The sequence below is a fragment of the Podarcis tiliguerta genome, assembly GCF_965153285.1.
Source record: "Podarcis tiliguerta genome assembly, chromosome: 7".
Lineage (NCBI taxonomy): Eukaryota > Metazoa > Chordata > Lepidosauria > Squamata > Lacertidae > Podarcis > Podarcis tiliguerta.
Window position 1 is genome coordinate 83,176,523 of NC_139540.1, and position 20,362 is coordinate 83,196,884.

The window sequence follows — 20,362 nt, forward strand, 5'->3', positions numbered from 1 at the left end:
TGGGAAATGCTATCAAGAGATCTCCATTGGCATGTGCTGGGGAAGGCATAGAACCGGGTTAAAAAACAGACCCAAACTCCTTTCTCAAATCACTGGGGTGCCCTGGGGAAATGATTCACTGAGAACAGGGCCATGAGGTACAGGCATCTGGCAGGATCTTTCCCCCACCCCAGCAGGACCAGCACCCACCCTTGCTGCCACATGATCCCAGTAAGCGAGGCTTGCGGAGTGGGGAGGGCGGTAGCTAGGTGATCTTGCGCCCCTGGCAGAACTGTCCAGATTGCGCCCCCAAATTAGCTCCGAGACCAGGGAGAAGAGTCAGTGGAAGAAGATTGGAAGGAATTTAAAGACTGTTTACAGAAACATTGCAAAATTAATGAATGTTAGAATGATGCTGCATTGAAGTTAAGTGGGTTTTTTAGCAGCAATGTTAAGGAGTGTGTAAAAATGGATTGTGAATGGGTGATAATTTAAAGTTATAATATAATATAATAAAATAAAAGAGTAAGATAAAATTAAAGAGGGAAAGGATTTGCTGAATTAACCAACTGAATTGGAATACAAGAAGGGGAGGTGTGAGGAGGTCAGAGAAACAAGTAAATGAAAGATAAGTTATGGAAAGACTGATTTGTTTTTAACTGTTTTTATTTTGTATTTTCTCTTTTTTTTCTTCCCTATTTTTTCTAATTTTTGTAATATGTTGAAATGTCAATAAATATCTTTAAAAAAAAACAAAAAACAAACTAGCTCTTCTTTCCGCCTCCCCTCCAATCCCCCCCCCCATTCAATTCACCCTCTATTTAAAACCTTTTCTTATGAGGCAATAATCAATATTTTTTTATTTATGGACATAATTTTTAGCCAATCTAGTGCGCCCCCTTGCCTGCGCCCCTGGCGGGGGCCCACCTCACTACCCCCTAGCTACAGCCCTGGGCGGCACCTTCCTATTTTTCCTCAGGTGGCCAAACAGGCCCCTGCCACCATAAGTAAAGATCTCTCCACCTTTCTAAAGTTCCGGGCAGTGGCGTAGCGTGCAGGGGGGGCCGGCCGCACCGGGCGCAACATCGGGGGGGGGGCGCTTGCACTCGCAGCTCTCTGCCCCTACCTGGCTCACTCACTCTCTCTCACTGCAGTGCTGGCTGTGCGAATCCGATCCGAGCCGCCGGGTCGCCACCCACTGTGGAGGGGAGGGTGCCAGGCGTGCGGTGCGGTGCGGAGAGAGAGCGAGGGACTATCTGGGGGAGGGACAGTGCAGCGCGGGGGGGGCGCAAATTACTTGCCTTGCCCCGGGTTAGGGGGCGCAAATTACTTGCCTTGCCCTGGGTGCTGACAACCCACGCTACGCCACTGGTTCCGGGCACAGAGCCGTCTTACCCATAGGGCTTATTGGTGCGTTGTGCCAGGGCGCCGGCCTCTTAAGGGCGCCCCAGCAAGTAGGGGAGCTGTGGGGCTTTGCCGGCGGCCTCCCCTTTCCCTGCATGCCCGCCAGCTGCGCCCCGCCAACCATAAGGCTGGTGGGCGTGCAGCTTCCCTCCCAAGCCTCTGCAGGGGTCGCTGTCCTCCAGAGGAGGCTTGGGAGGGGTGCAACGTCCCTCCCAAGCCACTGCAAAGATCACTCTCCCGGAGCGGCATGGGGGAGAGTTGCACCCCCCCAATGGCTGGCAGTGCGCAGCTACGACCACCCCAACACTATCCATGGTAATTTGGGGGCGCAGGGTGGATATTTGCGCCTCAGAGCTGCATCTGCAAAAGACAGCCCTGTCCGGGCATTTACCCAGGCAGCCTGGTTTCGTTTCAGGAGAGAGGAATCTGGGAAAACTGCAGCTGCAGCTACTCTGTGGGTGTCCCAGGCAGTGGCGTAGCGTGGGTTGTCAGCACCCGGGGCAAGGCAAGTAATTTGCGCCCCCTAACCCGGGGCAAGGCAAGTAATTTGCGCCCCCCCCGCTGCACTGTCCCTCCCCCAGATAGTCCCTCGCTCTCTCTCCGCACCGCACGCCTGGCACCCTCCCCTCCACAGTGGGCGGCGACCCGGCGGCTCGGATCGGATTCGCACAGCCAGCACTGCAGTGAGAGAGAGTGAGTGAGCCAGGTAGGGGCAGAGAGCTGCGAGTGTGAGCGCCCCCCCCAGATGTTGCGCCCGGCCCCCCTGCACCCCCCACGCTACGCCACTGGTCCCAGGTGTGGGGCAGACAGCTTTCCCAGATGAGAAACAATATCCCTGAGGTCAGGCGGAACCCAGCTTCCTTGATCTATCTTGCCTAGGCTGAGTTTCAGTTTATTCGTTCTCATCCAGCCGTATTGCTGACCTCAGACACTTGTTGGGCAGTCTTCTTAAAGCAGCCCCCCGGGGTGGGGGAATTGGCTCAGGGCAGCAGGGCACACAAGGGATACTTTAAATTTTGTTCCCCCCAGGCCACTTCCTTGCCCATTGAATCTGCAATAGTCTCAAAGGGGATGACGGATGGAGGGAGGGACTTGATACAACACTGACTATTGGCACAATGCAAATAAAGACTATTAAAATTAGTTATTAAGCTTATAGTTAAAGCTAGCGTGGTTAAGAGTGTTGGACTAGGACTTGAAGGGCCGGACTTGGGCATAAAGCTCATTGGGTGACCTTAGGCTGGTCACTGCTCTCAGCCTAATCTGCTTCACAGGATTGTTGTGGTGATTAAATGACAGGGAGAACCATGTAGCTCCTTGGAGGAAAAACTGGAACATAAAAGCAATAATTGAATAAATAAAATGAAATGAAAATTTCATGGACTAGAGTTCCATTCCATCATATGCATAATTATCCTTCATTGGATCCAAAATGAAGTGGATCCACATTATGCCAGAATAAAATCGGTCCAGTATATCTGAAGGAGCGTCTCCACCCCCATTGTTCTGCCCGGACACTGAGGTCCAGCTCAGGGCCTTCTCGGTAGTGGCACCCACCCTGTGGAACGCCCTCCCAGCAGATGTCAAAGAGAAAAACAACTACCAGACTTTTAGAAGACATCTGAAGGCAGCCCTGTTGAGGGAAGCTTTTAATGTTTAATGGACTATTGTGTTTTAATATTCTGTTGGAAGCTGCCCAGAATGGGCGGGGTATAAATAATAAATTATTATTATTAATAACATTATTAAATTGCCAGCCTTTAACATTTTGACAGCCTTTAACTTATGTCTGCAAAATGCCTTATGAGACCTTTGCCCTGAAAGGCAAGTCAGATATATTTAAGCTAAGTTTATAAGAGGCTACACGACTGGTTTTTTTCCTGCTATGAAAATGGGCATAATATGGATGTCTTTCCCTCCTGTGGGACAAATATCGACTGGCAGGGGACACTGAGCTGGGAGAATTCATTGAATCCCCTTCCCTTCTTCTGGTGCTACTGCTCCCAGTGGCGTAGCGTGGGTTGTCAGCACCCGAGGCAAGGCAAATAATTTGCGCCCCCTAACCCGGGACAAGGCAAGTAATTTGCGCCCCCCCCCGCTGCACTGTCCCTCCCCCAGATAGTCCCTCACTCTCTCTCCGCACCGCACGCCTGGCACCCTCCCCTCCACAATGGGCGGCGACCCGGCGGCTCGGATCGGATTTGCACAGCCAGCACTGCAGTGAGAGAGAGAGAGTGAGCCAGGTAGGGGCAGAGAGCTGCGAGTGCGAGCTCGCCCCCCCCAGATGTTGCGCCCGGTGTGGCCGGCCCCCCCTGCACCCCCCATGCTATGCCACTGACTGCTCCAGGCTAACTAACCCTTATTTACATCCTCGTGGCGTTTTACACACACACACACACACACATACACACACACACACACACAAACACACACACACACACAGATCTAGTCATGGGTCTTCCTGGTTGCATATTTTGTCCTTCAGAAACGATATGAAAAGAAGCCCTGGCTACACATATCTGACACCTAACCTAACTGATCTGCCGAGACAATAAATCAGATCAAGCCAGAAGGTTTTCACATTTTTATTGTAAAGCTTTGGGAGGGCTAATTACAGTGGAGTTTGTCATCTGACAGCTCAGCAAACAAACAGAATGGAAGAGAACAGAAAAGGGCTCACGAGGTGTCATGCTCACTGTTCCAAACGAAAAGGATTACAAGGGAATCAATTGTGCTCATGGCGCCTGGGGAGAGTGAAGCCCCGGGCCCATAGCCTTCCCAGTGCAAGGGAAATGCATCACATTGAGAGCAATACAACCTTAGCAAGAGAGGCAGCGCCTAAACATAGGTCACCATCTGAAAAATAGTTGGGTACTCTTTATTCTGCCGTAGGATTCCTCCTTTTAGAAAAAGCTACACCTGCATGTACATAAAACTGTACAAAAAACAAGGCATCACAAGCAAGGAACTGAAATCTCATATAAATAGAACCAACACAAAGAGCTACAAAGGGGTCACTTGGCTCCATCTTACACAGCTGGCCTGTGCCTGGCCTCCCACCTTTGGTTTTACCCCTGGCTTGTCCTAGTGCAGTGCTCAAAAGTGTCCTTCCCTCCCCCCTCGCCCTTCAATGTGCTTGTCTAGCCCCAGGACCCTTGAGCTCCTCCTCCTTCCCCACCCCATCTCCGCGCACATAGGCTCTCTCCTTCTGGCTTTGACTTGTGCAAAATGAGCTTCTCCTGGTGGCACCTGGGCTCTTGGAGATTGCTTGCACCACCCTGTGGCACCTCCCTATTCCGTGGCCTTTCAGCCCGATGGCACTACCGCTGTCCCCCCAAAACATCCTCACCTCTTCTGCCACGCGCGGGAGGCAGCTATGTCTTGAACGTGGTTTTCCTCGTGGTTTTCCTTCATGGGACCAGAGACCAAGCCCCCTTCTCTTTCCTCCCTCTGCCTTCTTTGATCCGATTTTCCAGGGGCAAACCAAGAGGGAAGAGGTGGAAGACTTTACACACCCACACACACTCACACACCCATACACACACACACCATGTCAGATACCATCAGATACACCAGTGTGGATTGATCCAGCCTGTCATTCACATTCACGTATCGGCCTTTGCCTACCTAAGAAGGGGACAAGCAACCCTAGCCTGCTTGGTACATGCTCATTTTGTTCCACGGAGCCCTGTGGCAAATTCATCCAAGGATGGGAGCAGCGTTAAAATGCCCGTTGTCAAGCGAAAGGCCTGGGCTTTTCCGTTGTGTTCTTTTTGCTTTCTTTCAGCAGGCCCAACTTATGGACAGGCCTATTTGAATGTCCCATTTCATAGGCATTTTTATTATTATTATTAAAAATGAAATAAGGTAACCTTACCTGGGAACCACAGGTATTCTCTGGCCAGTGAGCCTGGCTCCCATCTATGCCTTCCACAGCAGGGAAGTACTAATATGGAAGAGCAAGAGGGACCTGCCCCCTCTCCACCTCAGAGTGGCACTTTAAAGTCTCTGGAAAGGACAATGTATGGTTCAGGATGGGTGGCTGAAATCCCTTGGATCCCTGGGCAGAGCAGGTATAAGCTTGTGTTTGAGTGGGTATGGAAAGAACAGACATTTCCAGCTCCTTCGAGGTCAAAGCTCACCACTGGCCACCCAGCCTCTTGGTACCAGAATAAATAGGTAGTGCAAGGCGCCCCCTACCATCTGTGAGTTGCTTCTGGACCAGCCCTGAGTCTCAGAGAGTGTGGGCAACAGAACAGGAAAGGCCTTTGCTCTCGTGCAGACTGCAAGTCACCAGGGATCTCAAATGGAGGACTCTAGTACTGAGATCCAGACACCTACTTCTCTGGTTGGTGGCAGCCATCGAAGGAAGCTGCTTGTTTGCTCTGTTCTGCACTTTGGTGTCACCAATGCTGATGGTCAGAAGATGATAGTTTAGCAACCTACTTGGTGGGAGCCAGATGACACAATGGGACAAGAGGGTCCTATCAAGCTTCTGGCTCTGGCCTGGCTGTTCAGTCTTGGAGACTGCTCCTCCCCACCTACCTGCTTCCAGACTGTCAGCCCGGACACACACGCACACACACAACTGTACCACAAAAGCTAAGGAGATGCATCCCTGCAGATACCACGAGGTGCTTCCCCCCCTCCTTCTCCCCAGATCCATGCAACAGAGAAAGTTGAACAGAGACACAGCAAAGGGTGACGACCAGTCTGCCTCCTGCAGCCCAGCTAAGAAGAACACATCCATGACCCATGGCAAAATGTGGGGAGGGGGGCAGGGTCTATGGGCACCAGAAGAACCAAGTCCAATGCAGGGACCAAGAGGGCTGAGCCGGGCCCACCCAACAAGTATCAGTGGTCAGGTGAACAGAGGTCCCACACTGGAGTATGTACCAATGAACGTTGTGCGGGGCAAACAGTTGTATCCTCCATTGCCATGCAGATTGGAATGAAGCCCCACCGCTCGCGGGGTGGACAGGTTGATGGGCAGGGATGGCCACGAGCTCTTGGCTATAAGGAGCCAGGTCCAATTAAGTCAGCACACCTACGAGCAACTGAAGAACCAAGTTACTTGAGCTGGAGGTGGAAGAGTGCCCCTCGCCCAATTGGGGCTGGTCTTTTCACCCATCCAAGGGGACAACCCACTGCAGGGATCAATGCTTCCAAGGTTAGTTCCATTATTTGTTATAGGGCCCTGCTGGAACCACGATACCACCAGAGAGTTCCTATGTGGCTAAACCTGTGGCACCCAAAGAGAACATTGGAGCCCTTGAGGCTGGCTCTCTGGTCTCAAGGCAGAGGGAGGGAGGGGGGTGACTCCAGCATACAGAGGCCTCGTGGCCCCCAATGTGACCCTGAGTCAAAGCTCCATTCACAAAGGCAATGGTGGCTTACAGGCAGACTTTTCAAAGGCCGGGATCATGGCGCTGGGGCCCAGTGACCCCATGGGAGTTCCCTGCCTCGCGTGAGGCAGAAGAGATACTGGGAAGTTAGGGGGTTGGACGTCTCTTCCACCTTTCCAGCTGGCCTTAGCTCCACTGTCCAGGGGGCAGGGGCAAAGGAGGACCAGATGAAAGCCACAACCAGCAGCTCTAAGGCTCCTCCTCCTCCTCCTCACATGTGACGAGAAGAGTTGCTGAAGTCTGGAAAGAGATTGGGGTTGAAAGCTCTGCAATGCCCTTCCGCCCAGTCCTGGTGACCGGCCAGAGCTCTCCCCTCACCAGCCAGTGCCCCATCCTTTTTACACTGTGGAAGGCGAGGGTGGGCTGCTTGGAAGCACTTGCTCCCATGTGCTCTTCTGTGTGGTGAAAGATTCAAGCTGGAAATTGCTCCCTGTGGTTTTGTTTTGTTTCAAAGTCTTTTTGTTTCAAGGACAATAAAACTTCTGATCAGGCAGGACGCAAATGTCATTCCTAAGATTCATATTTACAGGAGTCTACAGTAACAAGAGAGGCAGCTTTTCCCCCTGGACCTGCGCCAGGTGCCCTTGGCCCTGTGCCCAATGGACTCCACCAAGTCTACGTGGACCTTTGGTAACAGCCCTTCCCCCCACCCCCAGCCCTGAAGCCATGAGGCCAAGCCCTCTTCGCTACGTTCCTCTCTCCCTCCTTCCAGGCATCTAGGGACCACTCTACTGAGAGCTTGGTAATTCATGTTGACATCGGTTCTCTTGCCCTGGGAGCAATGAGTTCATAAAAAAGTGTTCCTGTGCCCAGGGCCTGGGCAAGGCATTCTCACCTGGCAGGCACAGAACCACCAATGCGAGCGATAAAGCATCACAGTTTGAAAAGTCCCTTCTTTTTATTCTTCTTTGAAATCCAGACACTGGTCTGAGGTGTTTCGCAGGCACCTTCCACGGTCCTCTTCATCTCACAGGTAGATCTCCCGCTTGGCAGTTTGGGACGATGGTGTGGTGGCTGCCTGGAAGTCCGAGGTCTGGGTCAGAGGGATTTCCTCCATGGGGGAGTCCTTGCAGGGCTCATGGCTACTGTTGGAGAAGGCACTGTACGTGGGGAGCAGGTGGAGGTTAGCCATTTTGGTGTTGCGCTCTTCTGAGAGTCTGGGGCTGCCATTCCCAACTTGTTCTTGACTCCCTCTGTCTTGATAAGGCACAAATGTGGAGAGTTTGAGGGCGTTCTTGGGCCTCCGGCTTGGAGAGGACTGACCTGGCATCCAGCAGGTGTCAGAGTGACCAAACTCTGTGCATTCCCGGGTGCAGTTCCCTGTCATGGCTACGTCAGGCAGAGGCCGGAGATCTGCACAACACAACAACAACAACAAAAAAGGAAGGAGAGGGAGGAGGATTAAACATGCATAGAGACACAGTGCACAGTCTGAGAAGTTGCTATGGCCAAACTTCAGGCAAATCATGCCTGGGAGTACACACCCTCAGGAGCCATCTTCCTCACCAGTCCTTTCCATTATTGCAGTGCTGCATTCCTCACAGAAGAAGTACCAGAAGTGAGGACTGGAGCAGAGGCAGAGTTAGGGGAGCACAACTGGTTCAGACACTCTGGGCACAGAACCTTGGGGGTGTGTGGCACCACTAGGATGCAGAATGCAAGGCGAGAGGGTGCCAAATTTTGGTGTTGCGCAGGGCGCCGCTGAAAGTTGAGGACCCAAGGTCTGCAACTGACTAGAGAGTCAAGCAAAGCACTAGTCCTCATGGGTTAGGTGAGTTGTATTACTATAAAGGTAAAGGGACCCCGACCATTAGGTCCAATCGTGGCCGACTCTGGGGTTGCGGCGCTCATCTCGCTTTATTGACCGAGGGAGCCAGCGTACAGCTTCCGGGTCATGTGGCCAGCATGACTAAGCTGCTTCTGGTGAACCAGAGCAGTGCACGGAAATGCCGTTTACCTTCCCACCAGAGTGGTACCTATTTATCTACTTGCACTTTGATGTGCTTTCGAACTGCTAGGTTGGCAGGAGCTAGGACTGAATAGCGAGAGCTCACCCTGTCATGGGGATTCGAACCGCACACCTTCTGATCGACAAGTCCTAGGCTCTGTGGTTTAGCCCACAGCGCTACCCGTTTCCCATTGTATTACTATATGCCAGGCAAAAAGACTGAGGCCGGGTCCAGACAACAGAATGAGGCTGGACTGATATATAACCGAGTCCAGGGGGGGGGGGAATGAACCCTAACACTTCAGACTGAAGCAGAGGGATCAGATGTGTGACTGCTCTTCTACATTAGGAAAATCTTTACATGCAGAAAACACGGCAAAGGAGAGAAAAGGCTAGAGAGATAATTTCTCCCAAAAGGGTTTTGTTTTTTTACATGCAGATTTTCTTTCTTTAAAAAAATTGGCATTCCTCCCACTTACAGTCTGAAATGGCTATACAGTCTACCTCCTCTGAGATTCTTTCATCTTATTTTCCTTCATGGGCAAACCAAGCCTATAGCTTGGGCCAGCCTAAAGAACTCTGTCTTTCTGTTTACCTCTGGTTTGGTTTGGTTTTTTGCACATGTGCGTCTGCACAAACATAACCCCAACCCCACACCCTACAGGATCGTAGTACCAGCTCTCATTTCAGCCAGATTTCCTTTATTTGCCAGCAGAGCCCACCTCTCCTTCCCAAGGGGGCACCTGGGCACCAAAAACCAGCGGCTGCTCCCCTGCCTAGGCTGCAGCTGACGTGGACATTGAAAAATAAACATATATATGTATGTTGCGATGAGAATATTTTCATGCACAGTACTGAACCCTAGATGCCTAAGTACTTGCAAGGCACCTCACTAGTATTATGGTGTAGAGGATGGAGTTGAGCTTCAACTAGGGAAACCTGGATTCAGCTCCCAGCTCAGCTGTGAAGGCTGCCAGGGGACTTGGACAGTCATTCTGTCCCATGTTCGCCTATCTTGCAGGGATGCCTAGATGGAAAAGAAAAAGTAGCTCAGACTACTTAAATAAATTACCGTATTTTTTGCTCTATAAGACGCACCAGACCATAAGACGCACCTAATTTTTGGAGGAGGAAAACAAGAAAAAAAATAATTCTGAATCTCAGAAGCCAGAACAGCAAGAGGGATCGCTGCGCAGTGAAAGCAGCAATCCCTCTTGCTGTTCTGGCTTCTGGGATAGCTGCGCAGCCTGCATTCGCTCCATAAGACGCACACACATTTCCCCTTACTTTTTAGGAGGGAAAAAGTGGGTCTTATAGAGCAAAAAATACGGTATATGTTTCTGCTTTTAGGTGTTTGTCGCTTCTGCCCAACTGTAGCTGTTTGGGCCAAAGGTGCGTAACAGATCTGTCGCCATGCTTTTATAAAAAGAATTTTTCACTGGGGAAGGGCATTTTTAATCATGCAAAGAGGAGGGCTTAGCCTTTCATTAAAATAAAACCCACACTATGAAGCAATATTGTGACAAATGTACTTTAATTTAAATGTGTTTTTTTTAAAAAAATAGTATTTACATTTAAATAAAAACATCCAGATTTCCAAAATAATAACTGCATGCCCGAGTTGATATTTTCTGCATTCTGTGCCATCTGAATTCCCAGCCATGGATGCTTCTCCCTCCCTCCCTCCCTCCCTCCCTCCTGCTGCCCCCACAGAAGCCTCACTGCTTTGTGATTTTTCAGTGGAGGGGGATTTCCAAATGATTGGTTTTTCCAAATGATTCCATCACCTGCAATTGCTTGCCTTTACTAAGAAGGGGCACAGAATGGGCGAGGTGGGCCGAGGGATCCGTGCCCTGAGGGTGAAGAAGCAGGCTGGACAAACAGAAAAGGGCACTTGACCAGTGGGGACACTTTGAGCTCACTAGAAGGGAATTCACAAGGGCTGGAGGAGGAGAATTCCCCACTGCTATACATGCTTAAAAGCACCCTGCAATGTCTCTATTTATGGGCCCATTCCTGCAAGCTCAGACATCAATTATCCGTGCTAATTATTGTCACTACCAATTAAGGAAGGACAAGTCAGTCTAAGATATTGTGTGTGTGTGTTTGTGTGTGTGTGTGTGTGTGTGTGTGTGAGAGAGAGAGAGAGAGAGATCTCATGGAAGTTTGCCCTGTCCCACTTTAAAGTTGCCCTAACAACTTGTAAAAGGCTATAAAATACTGGTGTGTTGCAGACTGCAGGCAGATACACTACACTACACTACACTAAAATAAAATAAAAAATAAATAAAATAAAAAATAAAATAAAATAAAATAAAATAAAATAAAACAAATCCCCTTCTGCCACCCATTCTGAGCACTCCAATGCTAGCTTTGCTAATGTCCCCTAAGGCTTAAAAGGTAAAGGTAAAGGTACCCCTGCCCGTACGGGCCAGTCGTGACCGACTCTAGGGTTGCGCGCTCATCTCGCTCAAGAGGCCGGGAGCCGGCGCAGTCCGAAGACACTTCCGGGTCACGTGGCCAGCGTGACGAAGCTGCTCTGGCGAGCCAGCACCAGTGCCGCACACGGAAACGCCGTTTACCTTCCCGCTATAAAGCGGTACCTATTTATCTACTTGCACGTGATGTGCTTTCGAACTGCTAGGTGGGCAGGAGCTGGGACCGAAAGACAGGAGCTCACCCCGCCGCGGGGATTCGAACCACCGACCTTCCAGTCAGCAAGTCCTAGGCACTGAGGTTTTACCCACAGCGCCACCCAAGTCCCAATACTACACTGTTGTTGTTGTTTAGTCGTTCAGTCGTGTCCGACTCTTCGTGACCCCATGGACCAGAGCACGCCAGGCACTTCTGTCTTCCACTGCCACCCGCAGTTTGGTCAGATTCATGTTTGTAGCTTCGAGAACGCTGTCTAACCATCTCATCCTCTGTCGTCCCCTTCTCCTTGTGCCCTCCATCTTTCCCAACATCAGGGTCTTTTCCAGTGAGTCTTCTCTTCTCATGAGGTGGCCAAAGTATTGGAGCCTCAGCTTCACGATCTGTCCTTCCAGTGAGCACTCAGGGCTGATTTCCTTAAGAATGGATGCGTTTGATCTTCTTGCAGTCCATGGGACTCTCAAGAGTCTCCTCCAGCACCATAACTCAAAAGCGTCAATTCTTCGGCGATCAGCCTTCTTTATGGTCCAGCTCTCACTTCCATACATCACTACTGGGAAAACCATAGCTTTTACTATACGGACCTTTGTTGGCAAGGTGATGTCTCTACTTTTTAGAATGCTATCGAGGTTTGCCATTGCTTTCCTCCCAAGAAGCAGGCGTCTCTTAATTTCGTGGCTGCTGTCACCATCTGCAGTGATCATGGAACCCAAGAAAGTAAAATCTCTCACTGCTTCCATTTCCTCCCCTTCTATTTGCCAGGAGGTGATGGAACCAGTGGCCATGATCTTCGTTTTTTTGATGTTGAGCTTCAGACCATATTTTGCGCTCTCCTCTTTCACCCTCAATAAAAGGTTTTTTTAATTCCTCCTCACTTTCTGCCATCAAGGTTGTGTCATCTGCATATCTGAGGTTGTTGATATTTCTTCCAGCAATCTTAATTCCGGCTAGGGATTCATCCAGCCCAGCCTTTCGCATGATGAATTCTGCATATAAGTTAAATAAGCAGGGAGACAAAATACAGCCTTGTCGTACTCCTTTCCCAATTTTGAACCAATCAGTTGTTCCATATCCAGTTCTAACTGTAGCTTCTTGTCCCACATAGAGATTTCTCAGGAGACAGATGAGGTGATCAGGCACTCCCATTTCTTTAAGAACTTGCCATAGTTTGCTGTGATCGACACAGTCAAAGGCTTTTGCATAGTCAATGAAGCAGAAGTAGATGTCTTTCTGGAACTCTCTAGCTTTCTCCATAATCCAGCGCATGTTTGCAATTTGGTCTCTGGTTCCCCTGCCTCTTCTAAATCCAGCTTGCACTTCTGGGAGTTCTCGGTCCACATACTGCTTGAGCCTTCCTTGAAGAATTTTAAGCATAACCTTGCTAGCGTGTGAAATGAGTGCAATTGTGCGGTAGTTGGAGCATTCTTTAGCACTGCCCTTCTTTGGGATTGGGATGTACTTTGGGATTGGGATGTCCCCCTTCATGGATCACTGCCTTGCCGTGGCGAAGGGGCTTGAAGAACTCAGAGAAGCTATGAACTATGCCGAGCAGGGCACCCAAGATGAACAGGTCATAGTGGAGAGTTTTGACCAAACGTGATCCACCTGGAGTAGGAATCGGCAAGCCACTCCAGTATCCCTGCCAAGAAAACTCCATGGACAAAGACAACAATACTACACTACACTACACTAAAATAAAAAATAAAATAAAATAAAACAAATCCCCTTCTGCCACCCATCCTGAGCACTCTAATGCTAGCTTTGCTAATGTCCCCTAAGGTTATGCTAACCAGGAAATCGTGTTACATCTGTACTTCTGAATGCTCCACTGGTTCACTGCTTTGTCTGAAGGGATCACTTGGATCACCTTTCCTGCCCTCCCACATAACCACGCCCAAAATGCCAAGACTGATTCCTCTTGCCGATTGGCATTTGTGATATATACTATAATCGCTGCGTAGGATTCACACAGATGGGAAAGCAGACTAAAACACTTTAATGAATAAGCAAATCACTGAAGAATAATAAAGATGAAAATCACGAGCTCAGCCACCTCCTTCTCCCTTTCCTCTCCGTCACCCAGAGATTCCAGCGACAACAGAGGCTCGGGAAGAAAAAGCAAAGGGACTGGATAATATATCTGCAGGGAGGCTCAGAACATGCCAGTATCCTCTTTCCCTTAGCTTTTGAAATTGCATCAGCTGTCGCCTGTTGCACTCTTTGCCAGTGGCGTAGCATGGGGGGTGCAGGAGGGGCCGGCCGCACCGGGCGCAACATCTGGGGGGGGGGCGCTTGCACTCACAGCTCTCTGCCCCTACCTGGCTCACTCACTCTCTCTCACTGCAGTGCTGGCTGTGCGAATCCGATCCGAGCCGCCGGGTTGCCGCCCACTGTGGAGGGGAGGGTGCCAGGCGTGCGGTGCGGTGCGGAGAGAGAGCGAGGGACTATCTGGGGGAGGGACAGTGCAGCAGGGGGGAGGCGCAAATTACTTGCCTTGCCCCGGGTGCTGACAACCCATGCTACGCCACTGCTCTTTGCCCCCAAGAGCATGCATTTCCCCAAGTCATGCAGCGCTGAACGTTTCTGTTTGGTTTTGCCCCGTTTTTGGTAGCAGCAAAGCAGAAGCACCTCTCTCTCTCTCTCTCTTTCACCTCGCACTTCCACCCACGCCAGTTTAGCCAGCAGTGCTTTTGTTCCATCTCCCAATGCTGCCTCCCAAAAACACCTCCATGCTGCTCCAAGCGGGGCTGCGCTTCCTAGAGGCCCGCTTCCATTGCCTCCCCGCAACCCTCTCAAGGAGTGTGTGGGATTCGTAGGTCCCTGAGCACACGCTCTCCCTGGAAAGCCATGCACACCTACCTGGGTGCAGAGCCCCCTTCACAGTCTGCTCCATTCAGGGGACACTAATGAGGAGCAGAAAAAGGAGGAGAGGGTCACTCAGGATCAGGGCCGGATTTAGGTCTGACGAGGCCCTAAGCTACTGAAGGTCACAGGGCCCTTTATAAGTCCAGCTGTCCTTTGTCAACAACAAATTGTCGCTGTTTTTGTGTGTTGAATATATGCTATATGGTCATTTGTGGACCTAATAGGTATCTAATGCTATTTGCCACTGTTGCTGTATGTAGGTTTTATTTCACCGTATTTTTTGCTCTATAAGACTCACTTTTTCCCTCCTAAAAAGTAAGGGGAAATGTGTGTGCGTCTTATGGAGCGAATGCAGGCTGCGCAGCTATCCCAGAAGTCAGAACAGCAATAGGAATTGCTGCTTTCACTGCGCAGCGATCTCTCTTGCTGTTCTGGCTTCTGAGATTCAGAATATTTTTTTTCTTGTTTTCCTCCTCCAAAAACTAGGTGCGTCTTGTGGTCTGGTGCGTCTTATAGAGCGAAAAATACGGTATTTGTTTTTTTTATCCTATATTTTGGAAATGTACATCCAGGTTTTTTTTCCTTTACATTTTTTCGGGGGTCCCAAGAGAGTGGGGCCCTAAGCTATAGCTTGTTTAGCTTATACGTAAATCCGGCACTGGTCAGGATACAGCCCCATTCTCAACTCCCTAAGTGTTCACTGTCCCACCTGTCCACCCAGCCATCCCATAGGGCTTTCACCACCAAAGCAGGAAAATGCTATCTGAGACCTGATCCTGGCCTCCCCCAGAAACAGCCAGTTCTGAAACCCATGAGTATTCTGATTCACGTCAACACCTTTTACAGTCTTCTTCCCCCCTACCTTCCAAATTGACAAAGTTTGTGCTCCTAACCTGCATTTTCACACATCAAATCCCAAACTGTGGGCCAGGCACACTTGTGTAAAGATTAGAGGGATGCTCTAGGCCAGGGGAGACCCAAACTAACAGGCAAATTAAGCAGCTGAACAGATTGAGCGTCAGGGAAAGCAGACAGCACAGTCCACTCTGCCCTTTGAGCTAACAGATTCAAAGGTCCCAAGGAAACTTATTCAATAAAAACAGGCATGCAGGTGGAAAGGCACCAGGGGCCGGAGCCCAGGAACCAGGGCCAAGGCTCGTGAATCCAGGATCAGCAACAAAGAGTTCAGGACTTCATGGGAGCTGAGAAGTTGTTCCAACAAGTATTCACACCCACCAGCCAAGCTTTAAAGCGGAGGTGGGGTGCAGTCCTTACTCATGAGAATCTCTCCTTGCAGGTCTTGCCTCCAAGCAGGTGCTACATCTAGATGGCTGGGTCTCCTGCCTCCCCATAGGTGCTGCCTTCCCCTGGGAGAGAGTGCTGGACCGGCCTCCACCTCTACTTCCTGCTCAGTCACCCCAGGCTGTGGCTCAGAGCCCTCCCCAGACTCCGACAGCACTCTTTCCCCCACAGGAAGTGGGGAAGAGGGTGGAACTCCTGTCTCAACTTTGGGGCCGTACGTGTTTGGAGAGAGGGAAAGGCTTCCATCCAGGGGCATACGAAGTGGGAGGCGGGCTGCCCCGGGTGCCACTCTGGGTGTGTGTGTGACAAGATGGCTCCTGCCCTCCCCCCAATGTAGAACGGCCAAGGGCGCATGGCGTCCGTACGGGCTCGCACCATCCGTATGGGCTACCTCTTGCACGACGACTGCACAGGCTGCCGTGAGTGCACACTCCATACAGGATGCGACACATGCACAGTCCGTACAGGCTGCCACTTGCACGATGACTGTACAGGCTGTTGCATGAGCAGCATCCCATACGGACTGTGCATGTGCTGCATCCTGAATGGAGTGCGCATGTGCAGCAGCCCGTGTGGTCGTCGTGCAAGAGGCAGCCCGTACGGATGCCCGTATGAGATGGTGCAAGAGAGCCGCACATGCGCAATACGTACGGGCTACCCTGCCCCGGGTGCCAGAGAGGGTTCCTCCGCCACTGCTTCCATCTCCTCCAACCTCTGACTCATCTCCCTTCAGAGTCTGCCATCCGGGTCTGAGCTCCACGGTACTAAGATTGTAATGACATGGTTGGGTCTTGCAAAGCACCCTAAGGTTTCCACAGGGACCTTAGAAGTTTCTATTGGGGAAGAGCGGCTGGTGATTGTTTATTTGAGGGGCATTAGGAGACATTCTGCTACTGTTGGCATATATTACTGCCTGCACCGGTGCAAAGCATTTCGTGATGCTGTTCCTGAAAGCACCTTCCCCCTGGTGTTTGTTTCAAAGCTTTTACTGCTAATGAGCTTTTCTTTTAATGGGCAGTGTGCAGTTACAATTTTTTTTGCATTTATTCCCTGACAGAATAAGCACCAAAGAACTCAAGAGTAAGCAGGATGTTCATCAATGGAACTTCCTGCCACTGTAGAGCAGGCAGCGAGATTGCTGTAGGAACTTACATCTATTGATGCTGCTAATGTTTGTTTTGCATTTGCAGCAGGAGGGACCCATAAAAGGAAAACACTGCAGCTGGAAACAACATATTCCCTAAGCACAGAGCTAGGAATAATAGCTAGCTAGTAGAGTTGGAAGTGGTCCTGTGGGTCATCTAGTCAAACCCCCTGCAATGCAATAATCTCAACTAAGGCATTGTTGACAGATGGCCATCCCATCTCTGCTTAAAAGCCACCAAGGAAGGTGAGTGCACCATCTTCTGAGTCCATTCAACTGTTGAACACCTCTTACTGTCCGAAAGTTCCTCCTGATGTTTAGCTGGAATCTCTTTTCTTGTGACTTAAAGCCATTGGTTGGAGTCCTCCCCTCCAAAGCAAGAGTGCTCCATCTTCCATGTGACAGCTCTTAATATATTTGGTGATGGCTATCCTATCTCCTCTCAGTCCCCTCTTCTCCAGGTGAAACATACCCAGATCCTTCAACTGTTCCTCATAAGGCTTGATTTCCAGACCTTTGATCATTTTGGTCATCCTCCCTACCTCAGATTCAGAAGCATTCCAGGGAAAAGATCTGGAGTTAAATGCAGCAGGCAACAGCCTGCAAACAGATCCCAAGTGAAGGAATTGGAAGAGGCCTGTAAGGCATTGGAATTAATGGGGCTAAGCTAGTCATGTTGATTCATTTCAGTGGGTTTACTCTTGAGTAGAAATAACATTGGCTACAACCCAAAGGTTTCAGGCATTGGATAATCAGTGGTTAAGATAGAAGGAGAGAGCATGCAGGTGGTGCAAAACAAAGACAAATTATTTCAATTGTTTCTACTGCCTTGACGCCAACCCATTAAGCCGCCACCCAAGGACAGGTATTAAATCTCCCTTCTCTCTTGGCAAGCAAGCCTAGCAAAACCCTCAGGGTCTCCCTGCTTCTCCATCTTCGGTTTCCAGCCTAATCATGTCTCTCTTTCTTCCCCTTGCTATTGTGAGTTCTTCCCTCCTTAGATGCATCACCTCCAAATCTCAGATCCATCTTTCCTCACAGTCTATAGCCACCCACTGCAATTTCAGGCTGGCAGGCAAACAGTGCACTTTGCAGCAGATCTGTGCCACAGAATGCTTTGTATGTCTGCTCAGGATTAAGTCCCACTATGTTCAGTGTTGGGGCTTCTTCCTTGGTAAGTGTATTTGGAATATTCAGTAATGGGGTTTGTATAGTTTGAAGGATATAAACACTATTGACACAAAGAGAGCATAATTAATGGAGCAGTCCAATAGAGCAGTCTACGTTTTTGGTTCAGGATCCAAGTCAACAAGAAGCAAGGGGTGGTGCCAAAGGGGGTCTACTAATGCTTGGATGCCCAAAGAACTACAACAACCTAGAGCCAACCCTTCCGTTCATCTTAGAAGCTAGGCTACATGTTTACTATGATGGTTCACCTGTGAACAGGGACTCCTCCTAAGTTATTTTCTGCAAATACTACAGCACAGTAAGTGGAAATGCAAAATGTGAAAACCTTGTAAAGAGGATGCTTCTGTGCAAGAGCTGAAGTCCAGCCACTCATTAAGAATTCACTATATAGCTGACAAAGGTCCGTATAGTTAAAGCTATGGTTTTCCCAGTAGTGATGTATGGAAGTGAGAGCTGGACCATAAAGAAGGCTGATCACCAAAAAATTGATGCTTTAGAATTATGGTGCTGGAGGAGACTCTTGAGAGTCCCATGGACTGCAAGAAGATCCAACCTCTCCATTCGGAAGGAAATCAGCCCTGAGTGCTCACTGGAAGGACAGATCCTGAAGCTGAGGCTCCAAGACTTTGGCCACCTCATGAGAAGAGAAGACTCCCTGGAAAAGACCCTGATGTTGGGAAAGATGGAGGGCACAAGGAGAAGGGGACGACAGAGGACGAGATGGTTGGACAGTGTTCTCAAAGCTATGAACATGAGTTTGACCAAACTGTGGGAGGCAGTGGAAGACAGGAGTGCCTGGCGTGCTCTGGCGACAGGAGTGCCTGGCGAAGAGTTGGACACGACTAAACGACTAAACAACAGCAACATATAGTTCTTATATTGCAATGGTATACAGATGCATGCGTAGATTACTGTACTATGGTGTGTGGATAAAAAGAGTAAACAATATTATTATTGTGATTTTGTTGATGTATCTTTATGTTACTTCAAAGCTACATTGGGAGGATTTGTATCCTGATATAAATAAATGTAATGAATAATAAATGGACAGAGTATACTGCACTTCGACAGGTATTTTGTCCAATTTCATTCCCCTCCCCGGAGCTTACATGCAGGGAGTTTTTACGTGAGGAAGTATCCAAAAATATGACCCTCCCCCCATCTGCAATCTGATGTTTTACTCAGAGTGAACATGGCTTAACTTAGGCCCATGAACTTCAACAAGTGAGTCTACTTTAAGTAAAACTTAGTTGAATATCACCCAGTGTCTAGAATTCTACCACCCAAGTCTATCAAAATGGTATGTGAAACTTGCAGAATGACTAAAAAATGTTGTTCTTCAATATATTCTGAAGGTCTGAGGGAAACCAGTTGGAGCTGTCAGCTATGGATTTTTGGTGGACATAAAATACCTGGACTTGCTTAGTGAATAAAATCATCAAATGAGGGACTTCTTCGTTTTCCTTATGTTATATTATGTTAGGTACATTTAAGGCAGCACCTTAAATCCAGCACTAAGGCTGGACTGAGGTACTATTGCAGAACAAGGTGGAGGGATCCTCAGTGCTTGGAATGAACTCCTTCAGTTGAACCAAGTTCACTGAACTACACACAAAAGTAGTTCCCCAAAGTTGCCAGGTAAACTAAAGGTGAATTAAGTTCATTTTGGAGTAGAATTTTGAATAATTTCTAGTTCATCTTCATGTTCATTCTCTCCCTGCCTCCATTGGGCTCCTAGCTTACATTTTAAAAAAAGGAGTCAGTTCGACATCTTTAAAGAAAGCAGAACATGGAGGCAACATTCTAAGGTTTATTAGGCAGATATGGAGGCACTGCTGTTGCTAAGGATGCTTAGTCACTTAATCACTGTTGCTAGGCAACCAGAAGGAAGGAATGTGAGGGATTTTCTGTATCTTCCCTGATTAAGAGATTTCATAGAATCATAGAATCATAGAGTTGGAAGAGACCACAAGGGCCATCGAGTCCAACCCCCTGCCAAGCAGGAAACACCATCAGAGCACTCCTGACATATGGTTGTCAAGCCTCTGCTTAAAGACCTCCAAAGAAGGAGACTCCACCACACTCCTTGGCAGCAAATTCCACTGTCGAACAGCTCTTACTGTCAGGAAGTTCTTCCTAATGTTTAGGTGGAATCTTCTTTCTTGGAGTTTGGATCCATTGCTCCGTGTCCGCTTCTCTGGAGCAGCAGAAAACAACCTTTCTCCCTCCTCTATGTGACATCCTTTTATATATTTGAACATGGCTATCATATCACCCCTTAACCTCCTCTTCTCCAGGCTAAACATGCCCAGCTCCCTTAGCCGTTCCTCATAAGGCATCGTTTCCAGGCCTTTGACCATTTTGGTTGCCCTCCTCTGGACACAGTACTCCAGGTGAGGTCTGACCAGAGCAGAATACAGTGGCACTATTACTTCCCTTGATCTAGATGCTATACTCCTATTGATGCAGCCCAGA

The 20,362-nt window shown here is 49.3% G+C and overlaps 1 protein-coding gene across 8 annotated transcripts in view; it reads right to left on the reverse strand.

Annotated features, from left to right (window-relative positions):
* Nucleotides 1-3,952: 3,952 nt before the first annotated feature.
* The window catches only part of PCDH1 (protocadherin 1), a 192,083-nt gene continuing 175,673 nt past the window's right edge, over nucleotides 3,953-20,362 (reverse strand). For 6 of the 8 annotated variants that reach the window (XM_083448558.1, XM_083448560.1, XM_083448562.1 and 3 more), the window contains one exon: nucleotides 3,953-8,141. In XM_083448558.1, coding sequence (XP_083304684.1) covers nucleotides 7,756-8,141 — 386 coding nt within the window. In that variant the 3' untranslated portion in view covers nucleotides 3,953-7,755. Of the gene's footprint in view, nucleotides 8,142-14,247; nucleotides 14,292-20,362 lie in introns of all 8 variants that reach the window. The other 2 variants (XM_083448565.1, XM_083448564.1) reach the window with 1 other exon arrangement.